General features: G+C 47.8%; 1 protein-coding gene across 2 annotated transcripts in view; it reads right to left on the reverse strand.

Moving 5' to 3' along the window:
• INTS3 (integrator complex subunit 3) overlaps positions 1 to 14,657 on the reverse strand; it is a 48,083-nt gene extending 33,426 nt beyond the window's left edge. Inside the window, exons 1-3 of one of the 2 annotated variants that reach the window (XM_030824474.1) lie at positions 13,919 to 14,657; positions 1,395 to 1,478; positions 761 to 844 (exon numbers count right to left, since the gene is read on the reverse strand). In XM_030824474.1, coding sequence (XP_030680334.1) covers positions 761 to 844; positions 1,395 to 1,478; positions 13,919 to 14,071 — 321 coding nt within the window. In that variant the 5' untranslated portion in view covers positions 14,072 to 14,657. The remainder of the gene's footprint in view (positions 1 to 760; positions 845 to 1,394; positions 1,479 to 13,918) is intronic. The other variant, XM_030824472.1, reaches the window with a different exon arrangement.
• Between the last annotated feature and the right edge of the window lie 915 nt (positions 14,658 to 15,572).

The following is a 15,572-nucleotide window of genomic DNA, read 5'->3' on the forward strand; positions in this document are numbered from 1 at the left end:
CGCTTGAACCTGGGAGGCAGAGGTTGCAGTGGGCTGAGATCACGCCACTGCATTCCAGCCTGAGCAACAGAGCGAGACTCCATCTCTAAATAAATAAAGAACAGAATTCAAAGAGATCACCCTGTCTAGTCCCTCACCTCAAAGAGGGAACCTACTTGAACCATTCCACATAAAGGGGACTCTTCAGTTGGTGAAGAACCCCAGACTAGTTTTCATACAATATTCCTCAGGAAGTCTGACTCCAGTATACTCCAGTGTTCTCCTAATCACTACATTATTTACTGCATCAATCATGTAACATTAAGCTGTCTCATCTAAATCCTACCTACTAAAATTTTAAGCCTGCTTTCTATTCACCTGCCAATGGCAGAATCTGCAAACTACAGGCCATGCTCTTCTGGATAAGAACTCTCATGTACTTGGTTACATTTGTTCTCTTCTATTCCCTGGATCTACTCCCATCCCTTTTAGCCTTGCCTCATAAATTTAAAATTTAAAACTCTATCTGTTTTTTCACTTTCATGACTGCCATTTAGCTTCCGAATCTGGAGATAGAGAAAAGACTTTAGTCAGAGGATGACCAATTCACTGAGTAAAAAGGGACTTGTAACTATATTTGGAGAACAAGGTGATCCAGCTCTGGTCGAAGAGTATGTTACTACCCCAGTTAAACTGTAAGTTCCACCATATCCCAGATCATATATGAGGAGGGTTTATGGGTCCAGAGGAGGGTTTATGGGTCCAGAGCAGGGTGCCTTACCTTCTGGGCTTGGGCAGGTTCAGTGAGGATGAGAGTAAACAGGCCCAGGCAGATTTCTTCATGCTGGGGGAGGCCTTTGCACACCTGGAATGTGAGAAAGGGAAACAAACTAGTTGTCACTCACAGGCAGTAAGTTCTCAAACTCAGTTTCTCCCAGAAAACATGGGACTCCTTAGGAAGATGCAAAGGAGAATAATCAACTTTTAAATCTGATGATTTCCTTCTCTTAAAAGAGATTTTTAAAAAAAGGAGAGAGATAAGGATGACAGGTGTGGTGGTGCACACCTGTAGTCCCAACTACTCCAGAGGCTGAAGCAGATGGATTGCTTGAGCCCAGAAGTTCAAGGCTATAGTGCACTATAATCATGCCTGTGAACAATCACTGCATTCCAGCCTGGGCAACATAGCAAGACCACATCGCTATAAAAATAAAAAGCTGTACTGAAAGATGCTCACGTCTCCAAGAGATAGGCTCCCACAGTAAGAGAGAAGAATTGAGAAATTTGATTCAGGGAGCCAAGACTTGATGAATTTCAGTCCCCAACCCCCAACCACTTAGTCTTTCCATCTTTTAGACCATGTTTCAAGACTTTCACAGCAGCAGCAATGGCTGCAGGGACAGCATTCTACTTACATAGGCATTGAGGGCATCATTGGCTTCTCTCTCGGAGACACCAGCAGTCATCGATGTCACAATGCTCATACACCTTTCCAATCTCTGGGAAGGGGTGAAAAAAAATGAACAGTGTGTCATAACACCACTTAGGAAGTACTTCTGGGCCCCTAAAAGTTTAACAATTCAAACCTGATCATGCCCATTGATCTAACTGCCAGTTTACTTATAAAGTCACCATGAGGATACAATCAGCAAAATCTAAAATGCGGAAACCATAACAGGTGACCTGATTTCTTTAACACATAAATCACAAGAAAAAAAGTGAGGGAAACCCATATATTAAGAGACTTAGGGCCAGGTGTGGTGGCTCATGCCTGTAATCCTAGCAATTTAGGAGGCCGAGGTGGGCAGATCACCTGAGGTCAGGAGTTCAAGACCAGCCTGGCCAACATGGTGAAACCCCGTCTCTACTGAAAATACAAAAATTAGCCAGGTGCAGTGGCACATGCCTGTAATCCCAGCTACCTGGGAGGCTGAGGCAGGATAATCTCTGGAACCCGGGAGGCAGAGGCAGCAGTGAGCAGAGATCACGTCACTGCACTCCAGCCTGGGTGACAGAGCGAGACCCTGTCTCAAAAAAATAAAATAAAATAGGGTAGGCACAGTGGCTCACACCTGTAATCCCAGCACTTTGGGAGGCCGAGGCAGGCGGATCACAAGGTCAGGAGTTCGAGACCAGCCTGACCAATATGTGAAACTCTGTCTCTACTAAAAATGAAAAAAATTAGCCAGGCGTGGTGGTGTGCGCCTGTAATCCCAGCTACTCAGGAGGAGGAGGCTGAAGAAGGAGAATTGCTTGAACCCGGGAGGCAGAGGCTGCAGTGAGCAGACATCGTGCCACTGCACTCCAGCCTGGGTGACAGAGCTAGACTTCGTCTCAAAAAAAATATTTTAATAAATAAAATAAAAGGGACTTAGGCCAGATGCAGTGGCTCACGCCTGTAATCCCAGCACTTTGGGAGGCTGAGGTGGGCGGATCACCCGAGGTCAGGAGTTCGAGACCAGCCTGGCCAACATGGTGAACCCTGTCTCTACTAAAGATACAAAAATTAGCTGGGTGCGGTGGTTCACACCTGTAATCCCAGCACTTTGGGAGGTCGAGGGGGTTGGATCACCAGAGGTGGGGAGTTTGAGACCAGCCTGACCAACATGGAAAAACTCCGTCTCTACAAAAATTAGCCTGGCATGGTGGCACATGCCTGTAATTCCAGCTACTCGGGAGGCTGAGGCAGGAGAATTGCTTGAACCCAGGAGGCAGAGGTCGAGGTGAGCCGAGATTGCATCATTGCACTCCAGCCTGGGTAACAAGACCGAAACTCCGGCCGGGCGCGGTAGTTCATGCCTGTAATCCCAGCACTTTGGGAGGCCGAGGCAGGCGGATCACGAGGTCAAGAGATCGAGACTATCCTAGCCAATATGGTGAAAAAACCCCGTCTCTACTAAAAATACAAAAATTAGCTCGGCATTGTGGCACGCGCCTGTAGTTCCAGCTACTTGAGAGGCTGAGGCAGGAGAATCACTTGAACCTGGGAGGTGGAGGTTGCCGTGAACCAAGATCACGCCACTTCACTCCAGCCTGGGCGACAGAGCAAGACTCTGTCTCAAAGAAAAATAAAAAAAAAAAGAGCAAAACTCCATCTCAAAAAAAAAAAAAAAAAAAATTAACCAGGCGTGGTGGCAGGCGCCTATAATCCCAGCTTCTCAGGAGGCTGAGGCAGGAGAATCGATTGAACCTGGGAGGCAGAGGTTGCAGTGAGCCGAGTTGGCATCATCGCACTCCAGTCTGGATGACAAGAGCGAGACACTGTCTCAAAAAAAAAAAAAAAAAGAGACTTAATATTATCATATATCGAATAAAATAAGAATCCATCAGTCCATTTTGATAGATACATACATAATAAACAGGAAAGGAAAGCTCTTCCTTACAGTACAATGCCAACTAATAAATGTAGATGAAATGGTGAAAGTAATAACTGATCGAGGCAAATATCATCATCAATGGATGGTAAAACTAGTAGGTGAAACTTTTCAGAGAAAGAAGATATTAACATAGATTCAAAATACTTATTAATTACAAAACGAATATAATAATCACTGTAGGATAGCCTGGAGGACACTACCTTAACCAAGTGATCAAAGTTAATATCACTAAATAATGAGACATGTTAACACTATGTCCCTCTAACAGGATGCACTGAAAGGATATAACATCACTTTTATGGTTTTCTTGCCAAAATGCATAAACTCAGTCCAATCATGAAGAAATTTCAGACAACCCAAACTGAAGGATATTCTACAAAACAAATGGCCTGTCAAAAATGCTTAAGGGCTGGGCACGGTAGCTCACACCTGTAATCCCAGCACTTTGGGAGGCAGGAGGACTGCTTGAGCCCAGGAGCTTGAGACCAGCCTGGGCAATATAGGGAGACCCCATCTCTATAAATAAGAAAAAAATTAGATGAGCATGGTTGTGCATGCCTGTGGTCCCAGTTACTCAGCAGGCTGAGGTGGGAGGATCGCTTGAGCCCAGGAGGGCAAGGCTGTAGTGAGCTATGATGGTACCACTACACTCCAGCCTGGGCAACAGAACATTATTATTAATGTTTTTAGTTATGATATAAATATTATAATTATGTTTTTAAAAAGTCCTTTTCTTATAGACTTTATATAAAATGTTTACAGATAAAATTGTATATCTTGGCCGGGTGCGGTGGCTCACGCTTGTAATCCCAGCACTTTGGGAGGCCGAGGCGGGTGGATCACGAGGTCAGGAGACCGAGACCACAGTGAAACCCCGTCTCTACTAAAAATACAAAAAATTAGCCGGGCGTGGTGGCGGGCGCCTGTAGTCCCAGCTACTCGGAGAGGCTGAGGCAGGAGAATGGCGTGAACCCGGGAGGCGGAGCTTGCAGTGAGCCGAGATTGCGCCACTGCACTCCAGCCTGGGCGACAGAGCGAGACTCCGTCTCAAAAAAAAAAAAAAAAAAAAAAAAAAATTGTATATCTTGGATTTGCTTCAAAGTAATACAGAGGTAGCTGAAAGAAGATAAAACAAGATTGCTATCTACTGTTAAGTACTGAAGCAGAGTGATGGCTACACGAAGATTTTACTATTCTACTTTTTTATATTTGAAATGTCCCCCCAAAATGTTAAAAACAAACTTTAAAAACAATGAGAGTGTGAGGAAAGAAAAATAGAGCACCAAAGGCCAAATGAAAACCTACCAGGGGCCAGGTGCAGTGGCTCACGCCTGTAATCCTAGCACTTTGGGAGGCTGAGGCGGGAGGATCACGAGGTCAGGAGTTTGAGACCAGCCTGGCCAACATGGCAAAACCCCGTCTCTACTAAAAATACAAAAACTAGCCAGGTGTGGTGGTGCGCAACTGTAGTCCTAGCTTCTTGGAAGGCTGAGGCAGAAGAATCACTTGAACCTGGGAGTCAGAGGTTGCAGTGAGCCGAGATTGCACCTTTGCACTCCAGCCTGGGCTACAGAATGAGACTCTGTCCAAAAAAAAAAAAAAAAAAAAAAAAAAGTACCAGGGTCTCTAGTTAAACAAGGATGAAAATAGCTGCATTAAAGCCTACCCAGGGCCGGGCGCGGTGGCTCACACCTGTAATCCCAGCACTTTGGGAGGCCGAGGCGGGCGGATCACGAGGTCAGGAGATCGAGACCATCCTGGCTAACACGTGAAACCCCGTCTCTATTAAAAATACAAAACAAAAAAATTAGCTAGGCGTGGTGGCAGGCGCCTGTAGTCCCAGCTACTCGGGAGGCTGAGGCAGGAGAATGGTGTGAACCCCGGGGGACGGAGCCTGCAGTGAGCCGAGATCGCGTCACTGCACTATAACCTTGGCTACAGCGAGACTCTGTCTCAAAAAAAAAAAAAAAAAAAAAAGCCTACCCAACAGTCACTCTGGTTTCAACTCCACCACGTCATGTGCTCAACATTCTAAGGGAATCTTAGTCACTGGTCCCTGTTCAGAAGAAGCAATATGTAAGATACTGACAAAACGTATCTTGTAAGTTAATGAACCTCTCCATTATCACCACCTAAACTATTTCCTGAGTCCTTTTAAAACTTTATCTTGAGGATTAACCCGAAAACTGTTTGAGGAAAACCAATTTCCAGTGATAATGATTCTGGCAAAAGAAGGACAAAGGAAGGCTGGTTTACTTCTACCTGATCTTAGAGGTCATCACCACACATCTTGAGAAGTGGTTCTATCGCAGCATTGAGGAACTGACAAATACGGATAATAGGATAGAGGTTTAAGAATGAAAGACGGCCAGGCGCAGTGGCTCACGCCTGTAATCCCTGCACTTTGGGAGGCCGAGGTGGGCGGATCACGAGGTCAGGAGATCGAGACCATCCCGGCTAACATGGTCAAACCTCGTCTCTACTTAAAAAAAAATACAAAAAATTAGCCGGGAGTGGTGGCAGGTGCCTGTAGTCCCAGCTACTCAGAAAGCTGAGGCAGGAGAATGGCGTGAACCCGGTAGGTGGAGCTTGCAGTGAGCTATTGTGCCACTGCACTCCAGCCTGGGTGACAGAAGAAGACCCCGTCTCAAAAAAAAAAAAAAAAAGAATGAAAGACAATTGGACTGGGCGCGGTGGCTCACGCCTGTAATCTCAGCACTTTGGGAGGCAGAGGGTGGGTGGATTATGAGGTTAGGAGTTCGAGACCAGCCTGACCAACATGGTGAAACTCCGTCTCTACTAAAAATACAAAAATTAGCTGGGTGTGGTGGCATGCGCCTGTAATCCCAGCTACTCGGGAGGCTGAGGCAGGAGCAGTGAACCAAGATTGCGCCACTGCACTCCAGCCTGGGTGACAGAGCAAGACTCCATCTCAAAAAAAAAAAAAAAAAGAATGAAGAACAATCGTGCTTCTCCTTCACCATTATCCTCAGGTTGCCTATGTCTATCCTGTGTAAGAGCATAAGGTGGCACAGAGTAGAACTGTTAAGGCAAGTGTTTGTAGCTCCCACAGCTATAAAACTTCAAGCTAAAATAAGCCCCAAGCCACGTATTACAACTTAATATCAGGTCTGACTATGCTCCAAATTAGGTCAGATTGGCAGCTCAGCCTGAATAAAAAGCACCTGTGTACTTGTGAAAAGAAGCTGTGAGGTCACATGAAAGCTGAGCTATGACTCTCACAGCCCACCTCTCCCACAAGCTCTGAGATCCAGTATTACCTAGTCCACCTCCTATATGATAAGGGGAGGGAAGGAAAACCCTCCGGCTGGGCTTCCTCTGTTTTTAAATCTTATCCCACTTGCCGGGCACAGTGGCTCACGCCTGTAATCCCAGTACTTTGGGAGGTCGAGGCAGGTAGATCACTTGAGGCCAGGAGTTCAAGACTAGCCTGGGGAACAGAATGAGACCCCCCCACCCCCATCTCTACATAAACTAAATAAATCAGCCAGGCATGGTCGTGTGCACCTGTAGTCCCAGCTACTTGGGAGGCTGAGGCAGGAGGATCACTTGGGCTCAAGAGCTGTAGGCTGCAATAAACCATGATTGCACCACTGTACTCCAGCCTGGGTGACAAAGCAAGCCCTGTCTCAAAAATCATCCCTCTCTATCCAAGATAGTTACCAAGGACTGGGGAATCAATTACATCTAGCTGCTAGGTTCAGATTGCTCTTACTAGGAGATCTGGGGGAAGCCCTGTACACAGCCTAGGTTAATGGTTTCAGAGGAGAAGGAGATGGTGAACAAGGAGTGGCACAGCATTCTAAAATTCTAGGTATTCCTTCCTACCAAAGGGAAACATCTCTGCTGAATCAATGGAGAGGAAAGGCAAGCAAAATCAAACAGCAGCTAGCTAATAAGCAAACTGACAGGAAGCATAACATAGAAAGAACCCTCCACTGCTTGCCAGCCTTAGGCTAATCTTGGGTAATTTAGCCACTCAAAACCCCTCAAAACAGAGATAATGCCTCTATCACAAGGTTGCTGTAAGTATTAAAATGACATGTGAAAGCTCCTAGCATATAGCCTCACTTAAATTAGAATCTATTCAATCTGCAGCCAGGCATGGTGGCTCATGCCTGTAATCTCAGTGCTTTGGGAGGCCAAGGTGGGGAGGAATCACTTGAGGACAGGAGTTCAAAACCAGCCTAGGCAACATAGTGAAGATGCTGTCTCTACAAAAAAAATGTTAAAAAGTAGCTGGCTGTGGTGGCGTGCCTACAATCCCAGCTACTTGCGAGGCTGTAGTGGGTGGATCATTTGAGCCCAGGAGGTTGCGGATGCAGTGAGCCATGATCAAGCCACTGCACTCCAGCCTGAGTGACAGAGCAAGGCCTTGTCTCAAACAAAACAAAACAAAAACTATTCAATTTGCGGGAAGCTCAGCAATTGCACAACTAAATTTAGAGAACTAAAACCTCTCCACTCCCAGCCACTACTTCTATTCTAATGGGATGGCCTTAAAGATTCCTGAAAACTCCTACCAAAGGACATGAATAAATTCCTGACCAGGCTAAAAAGCTTTCTCTCCTATCTACTCTCTGTAAACTTTTGCCTTCTAGGAGACAAGTGGAAAAGGTAGGGGAGAGGGAGGGGCCTGAATGATGTACCCTGTACCAGATCCTGCAAAGCTGGCTACACAAACGGCTAGCTGAGCCTCTGGCAATGATCTACTGCTGAGAGACCTTGGGTTGAACAGTTTCTCTAGGCCCCTTCCCTAGCTCCCGTGAGCTCTGCTTAGAGGCCTGAGTCAATTCTATGGGTCACTGCCCAGTGAAGGAGCAAAGTGGCCTCTTGGAACAGAGAGGCTCAGCTAAGGTTGTAGAAAGTGAGTGTCCAGAATTTGGATGGGTGGGTAACTGCAATGAGGAAAAAATGTGAGGCCCAGTCCTTTCTGTTCACAGGCAACAAGAAGTATAAATGATACTTTACTCTTCCTGAACTATAGAAATTACTTTTCCAAACAGGGATGGGAAAATTGATTACAAATCATTCAGGGTGACAAAGTACCATGTCCCTTCAAAGAAAGCCACAGGAAGCCAGATCCCTACTATCAAGTAATAGCAACGCTTTTCCCCTAGTCTCCAGAGGCTCTTAGTAAAGATCGAATCATAGGTTCAGATGCCAACAATTGATGGCAGAATGGCTCTGTTCAGAGTAAGCCCTCCATGACAGTACCTTAGAGAGCTGAGTAAATATTTACAATCTCTAGGAGCTCCTAATTTTTCTAATACCAAGACTACCTGACCATGGTTTCCATGACAGCAGCAGCAGATGAAATGGGGAAGAAAGGGGGGGAAGGCCTTTCTCTTTGCCAGTATATACCCAAAGCTGGAGACTCAAGCTGGAAGAATCCCTCTAACCTTTCCATTTCCCCTCCCTCAGCCAGGTGGATATAGAGTCTGGTAAAAAGCATACAGTGGCTGGGTGCGGTGGCTCAAGCCTGTAGTCCCAGCACTCTGGGAGGCTGAGGGGGGCGAATCATGAGGTTAGGAGATCGAGAGCAGCCTGGCCAACATGAAACCCCATCTCTACTAAAAATACAAGAATTAGCTGGGCATGGTGTTGCAGACCTGTAGTCCCAGATACTCGGGAGGCTGAGGCAGGAGAATCACTTGAACCCAGGAGGCGAAGGTTGCAGGAAGCTGTCGCGCCACTGCACTCCAGCCTGGGTGATGGAGCAAGATTCCATCTCCCAAAAAAAAAAAAAAAAAGCATAGAATAAATACTGCTCCCTATGGGAAGTGGCCTTAAACACCAAATTCCCCATCTTCAGAAGAGGAAGATACAATCTAACTCATAAAATCCCCAAGGACAGCTGGGTGCGGTGGCTCACGCCTGTAATCCCAGCACTTTGGGAGGCCGAGGCAGGAAAATCACGAGGTCAGGACTTTGAGAGCAGCCTGGACAATAAGGTGAAACCCCATCTCTACTAAAAATACAAAAATTAGCTGGGCATGGTGGTGCACGCCTGCAGTCCCAGCTACTTGGGAGGCTGAGGTTGCAGTGAGCCGAGATCACACCACTACACTCCAGCCTGGGAGACAGAGCGAGACTCCGTCTGCAAAAAAAAAAAAAAAAAGCATTCAGTAAATACTGCTCCCTATGAGAAGTCAGTGGCCTTAAAAGACTAAATTCTGGCCGGGCACGGTGGCTCATTCCTGTAATCCCAGCACTTTAGGAGGCCAAGGTGGGTGGATCACGAGGTAAGGAGTTCGAGACCAGCCTGACCAACATGGTGTACGAGGTCAGGAGTTCGAGACCAGCCTGACCAACACGGTGAAACCCTGTCTCTACTAAAAATACAAAAAATTAGCTGGGCATGGTGGTGCGTGCCTGTACTCCCAGCTACTCAGGAGGCTGAGGCAGGAAAATCGCTTGAATCTGGTAAGTGCAGGTTGCAGTGAGCCAAGATCATGCCACTGCACTCCAGTCCGGGCAACAGAGTGAGACTCCATCTCAAAAAAAAAAAGACTACATTCCTCATTTTCAGAAAAGGAATATACAATCTAACTCATAAAATCCCCAAGGATGGCCGGGCACAGTGGCTCACGCCTGTAATCCCAGCACTTTGGGAGGCCGAGGCAGGCAGATCACCTGAGGTCAGGAGTTTGAGACCAGCCTAGCCAGCGTGGTGAAACCCTGTCTCTACTAAAAATACAAAAAAATTAGCTGGGTGTGGTGGTGGGCATCTGTAATCCCAGCTACTCAGGAGGCTGACGCAGGAGAATCGCTTGAACACAGGAGGCGGAGGTTTCAGTTAGCTGAGATCACGCCATTGCACTCCAGCCTGGACAACAAGAGGGAAACTCCGTCTTAAAAAAAAAAAAAAAAAAAAAAAAATCCCCAAGGACTCACGTAGGTGAGGAGTTATTGAACAAGCTGGGCTCAAAGTATTCCACAACCATGAGTCACTTGTATATGAAATTATGATTTAAGGGGACAAAAACTAGAAGTGACTCAAAGCCCATTCCCTGGAGATTCCTCACATATGTAAATGAATTATTCCTTGGGGAAAACCAGGTAGGGACATACCTCTAACCAAATGCAACCCTGAGACCTATCCAGGGCTTAAGAGGAAGCTCTGGCCAGGCGCGGTGGCTCATGCCTGTAATCCCAGCAATTTGGAAGGCCGAGGCAGGTGGATCACCTGAGGTCAGGAGTTCGAGACCAGCCTGGTCAACATGGTGAAACCCCATCTTTCCAAAAAATACAAAAAATAGCCAGGAGTGGTAGTGCCTGTAATCCCAGCTACTCTGGAGGCTGAGGCAGGAGAATCGCTTGAACCCGGGAGGCAGAGGTTGCAGTGAGCCAAGATCACGCCACTGCACTCCAGCCTGGGCGACAGAGGAAGACTCCATCTCAAAAAAAAAAAAAAAAAAAAAAAAAAAAAAAGTTAAAAAAAAAGAGGACGCAGGGCCAGGCGTGGTGGCTCAAGTCTGTAATCCCAGCACTTTGGGAGGTTGAGGTGGGCGGATCATGAGGTCAGGAGATCGAGACCATCCTGGCTAACACGGTGAAACCCCGTCTCTACTAAAATTGCAAAAAATTAGCCAGTCGTGGTGGCAGGCGCCTGTAGTCCCAGCTACTCGGGAGGCTGAGGCAGGAGAATGGCGTGAACCCACGAGGCGGAGCTTGCAGTGAACCGAGATCCCACCACTGCACCACTCCAGCCTGAGCGACAGAATGAGACTCTGTCTCAAAAAAAAAAAGAGGACGCTCTTGGGCCTCCCACTTTCAGCCTGATTTAAAAATGATTGGTCCCTCTTTGGCAGAAGAAAAACCAGGAGCTACCAAGGCTCATGAGATTAGGAAGTACATGTTCTAAACTCCTTCAATCTCTGGCACTATTTTTATCTCATTCCCTTCCCAAACTGGGATGGGAATGGGCAAGAAGACTTCCGCCTTCAAAGGGAAAAACAGGGCCAAAGAGAAGAAAGGATACACTAAATGTTCCCTAGGGTCGAAGAGTTAAGAGTTCCTGCCTGGGATGCTCTTGACCAGTGCTTCCTACTCCAAATCTCTAAAGGTCTTTCCTAATCACACCCAATTATAATAAGCCATCTCTTCACTACTCTAACCAGTTTTTTTATTGTTTTTGTTTCTTTACCTTCTTGTGGGTGTGTTAACTCAAGCCATTAGATGATAAGCTTTGAAAGGCAGACCTCGGATGTCCTCCATCCTGTTTTCCTATCAGACCCAAACACAGTAAGCATATATGGTCAGGAAACTACCTCTGCGTTCCTGGGCAATAGGTAGGTCTGTGATGGGAAAATAACCAAGCCAGAACAAGCAGAGGTCAGTCGATCAAAACCAAGTTTTCATAACTTCTGTGTGCAGAGATTTGTGGGGAGACCCAGAGGAAGAAGCCAGTAAGTCTTGCCCTTAGAGACCCTCTGGTCTGGTGAGGATAACCGAACCACACACATTAGGAAAAAAAAAAATGTGGCAAGTCTTGCTAGAAAATTCAAACGCAAAGGACAAAGGGCAAAGAAGGGGGAGCTTGAGACATACTGGGAAACATCCACATTATGGAGATCAGAAAAAAAGAAAGACCCTCCCTCCCCCTTTTTCCTGGAAACAGTTGGAAGTTCACTCTCAGTATAAAAAAACCCAGAAAATGCATGCTTCCCCTCTTCGATGGTACCCTCCTGCCGCATTATTTCATTTAGTAGCAAACACGTCACTGCTCAGAACAGGATGCTGTACTATTCAGTGAATTGAATTAAAGCAGAGACACAATGACGCCTCTAAGAATCAGGGTGGGGATTCCAACCCCTGGGTCTTTTGCCCTCCACTCAAACTGATGGAGGGATCAAAGGCAGTCCATTATTGACGTTCCATGCTTCTAGAGCTCCAGTGTAGTACACAGGGATCAAGAAATGTTTTGACAACGACAGTGGCCATTTCTTAAAAAGTAGATAATTCCAATTGCCAGGCAGTCCTAAAGTCATTCTCACCTGTTTTGAGAATACATTGTTTACATTCATAATTATATCTACCTTAGCTGATAACTACAAACAACAGAAAACAAACTCTGATTTACCTGAATGCCCACAGAATTATGAGGGAAAAGCATGATGGGAAGGCAGACTGCAAGTAGACATTTGCTGGTGGATAATCCACAAAGTTACTATCCAGCCACTTCTTGATTCACAAAGTTCATTTTTGCATGTATGTTCTACCATCTTGTATCTGACCCATTTTTTCAAATCTAAATTCTGAATTTCACCTGTCTGCCTGCCCACCCTCTAATAGCTGATACAGTTAGAAGCAGGGAAACAGCCAGTGAAGAGCCAAGGCCTGTTAATGTACTCATCCTGTCCCTGCATAACCGAGTTGAATATTAGGCCTTACAAACAGTTAAGCTATCACATCACGTCCAGTTCTGAATCTCACATTCTTTTTTTGTTTTTGTTTTTTTGAGACAGGGTCTCTCGCTCTGTCGTCAGGCTGGAGTGCAGTGCCGCAATCTTGGCTCACTGCAACTTCTGCCCACGAGTTCAAGCGATTCTCCTGCCTCAGCCTCCCAAATAGCTGGGATTACAGGCACAAGCCACCATGCCCAGCTAACTTTTGTATTTTTAGTAGAGACGGGGTTTCACCATGTTGGCGAGGATGGTCTCGATCTCTTGACCTTGTGATCCGCCCGCCTCGGTCTCCCAAAGTGCTGGGATTACAGGCGTGAGCCACTGCGCCCTGTCTAGATCTCATATTCTTAAGCATGTATTCTTGTTTGTAGCAGTGGAAAGGTATACATGATCAACTCTGGGATGGCAGAATGAAGAAGCTGGGTAAGAGGATAGGAAGGGCAACTATCAGGTCCCCTGAAGTCCTCATTCAGGTCCATTCCGTTGCTTCGCTCCACCTTCTTTTTCAGAAGCGATGTGTTCTCTCCTCTGTGTGTGCTATCTGGTTCTGAAGAATCCCCTAGGTACCATTCACCCCACTACTGTGGCTGATGCCACGAAACTAAACACTACTCACTTTTCTTAAGTCTTCACTCTTCTAGATGCCCAGTTAACATCACTGGCAATTGGTTGTGTCTACACGAGGTCAATGATAGCATCTAACAGGAGGGTCCAAGGTCTACTGCTAGCTCTTACCAGCCCCCAAACATCTACACACACATACATTACATCTCAACTCAATACATTGACCTAAGTCTGAAACAGGGTTGATAGTAAAAATAGCTGTGATGTGTATGTGGAAAGGAATGTCAAAAATAAATTCGTTAAACCTGGATGCTGTATCCCTTCCTTCACCAACACCCCCACCCATTTTCATACTAGTGGCTGCTGTTACTATGACAACCTGTCCAGGAAGTTGGCCCACACTTCTTCCCTCAGGAGCAGGAAGCTGGAGCAGTGTTTGTGTTACTTCAGAAAAAACTTGAAAGCCTCCTCCCCTGCCCCCCCCCACCCGTCCTCCCACCCGGTATCCGCTCCAGTATCCCTCCAAATCCCAATTTCTTAACTCCCTTCCCTCCCCCCCACACCTACCTCCTCTAACTCATCCTTGGCATCCAAACTGGTTGAAAGTAGCAGCCTCCCCCCTCCTGGGGCTCCTGCTCCCGCTCCTCCTCCTCCACCTCCCGCTGCTCCCGAAGCAGCTGCTGCTGCTGCTGCTGCCCCTTTTCCCTTCTGCAACTCCATGGCTGCAGCCAGGAGACGGGAAAAGGTCAGGGAGTGGATGGATGGACAGTCCTAGATATCGGGAACTCTGGATTGCCAGGGACTGGGGGGCAAGAGGAACAAGTTGGGGAGGGGGGAGCAAGGGCCCCTGTCCTCTCCACTCCTCCCTCCTCTCCAAAAGGCCGCGCCTGCGTTGGGGGCGAAGGCACAGTCCTCTGGGTCCTGACTCTGGGATGGCAGTGCTGAGGGAAAGCCGTTGGCTCCGAAGTACAGTGGGGTAAAGGCCTGTGCCCCTATGGGAAGGGTAGGAGAGGCTTCCGCCCCTGAAGAAGTGGACCCTAAGAGCGTCTGACCCTAAGAAAAGGAGGGAAACCCCTAAGTTTCTGCCTCTTTTCCCCGTGGGGGGGGAAAGAGGAGTCCTGCCCCTGAAGTAGGAGGTAGGAAACCTTCCTGGCTGATGCCCCAAGGCTTGGGAAGTGAAGCGCCTTTGGATCCGGCCCCTAGGGGTGAGGGTGAGGCAATAAGCGCTATGGGAGGACAGGGAGGACCAGCGTCTCCCCACACCACACAGAAGCGGCCATAGTGGAAGGGCGGGGGGTGGGAAGGCGGAGGGCGGGGGAAGGGGAGAAATCGTCCAGGCCCGCGCCGGAAGTGAGCAGTCGCGGCCCCTGGCCTCCGCCAATAGCTGCTTCCGCGGTGGCGCTGAGTCTCCAAGGGGTAGGAAGACCTCGGCGGACCGGCCTTTTCTCTGTCTGCCAATTGTGTTGAGAGAGAAGAGAGCCTGGTCTGATGGGCAACTAGCATGCCCAATCGCTTCCCTCCTTTGCTCTCGGGTGGGGTGGGAGCGCGAGGCGATCAGGAAGGAGAGAGGCTGCGCCTGCGTGCGCTGACGCGCATGCGCGGTGTCAGCCTCCGCCCTCTTCCTCCGAGAACTTTGGTGGGTGCAGGAAACTGGGCAATGTCCCTGCGTGGCTTTGAGAGACACGAAGCCTGCCACAAAGTGGCAGGGCGGGGGAGGAAACGGTACCCCAACTCGTAGGCAGTCACAGAGCAAATGCCGTCAGATGGTATGAAGCCGGCTCCCAGAGCTAAGAGTGCATCACACAGGCACGTGTGTGCACTCACACAAGTGCAATTATCAGACTTCGCAAAAAAAGTGCATTGCCCCTTAGGCCGGGCGCGATGGCTGACGCCTGTAATCCCAGCACTTTGGGAGGCCGAGGCGGGCGGATCACGAGGTCAGGAGATTGAGACGATCCTGGCCAACATGGTGAAACCCCGTCTGTACTAAAAATACAAAAATTAGCCAGGCGTGGTGGCGGGCGCCTGTAGTCCCAGCTACATGGAAGGCTGAGGCAGGAGAATCGCTTGAACCCGCAAGGCAGAGGTTGCAATGAGCCGAGATTGCGCCACTGCACTCCAGCCTGGGCGACAAGAGCAAAAACTCGGTCTCAAAAGAAAAAAAAGTGCATTGACCCACTTGTGCAAAACAAGTCGTTCAAATCGTGCCAGCACTACCTCC

The sequence above is a fragment of the Nomascus leucogenys genome, chromosome 12, assembly GCF_006542625.1.
Source record: "Nomascus leucogenys isolate Asia chromosome 12, Asia_NLE_v1, whole genome shotgun sequence".
NCBI lineage: Eukaryota > Metazoa > Chordata > Mammalia > Primates > Hylobatidae > Nomascus > Nomascus leucogenys.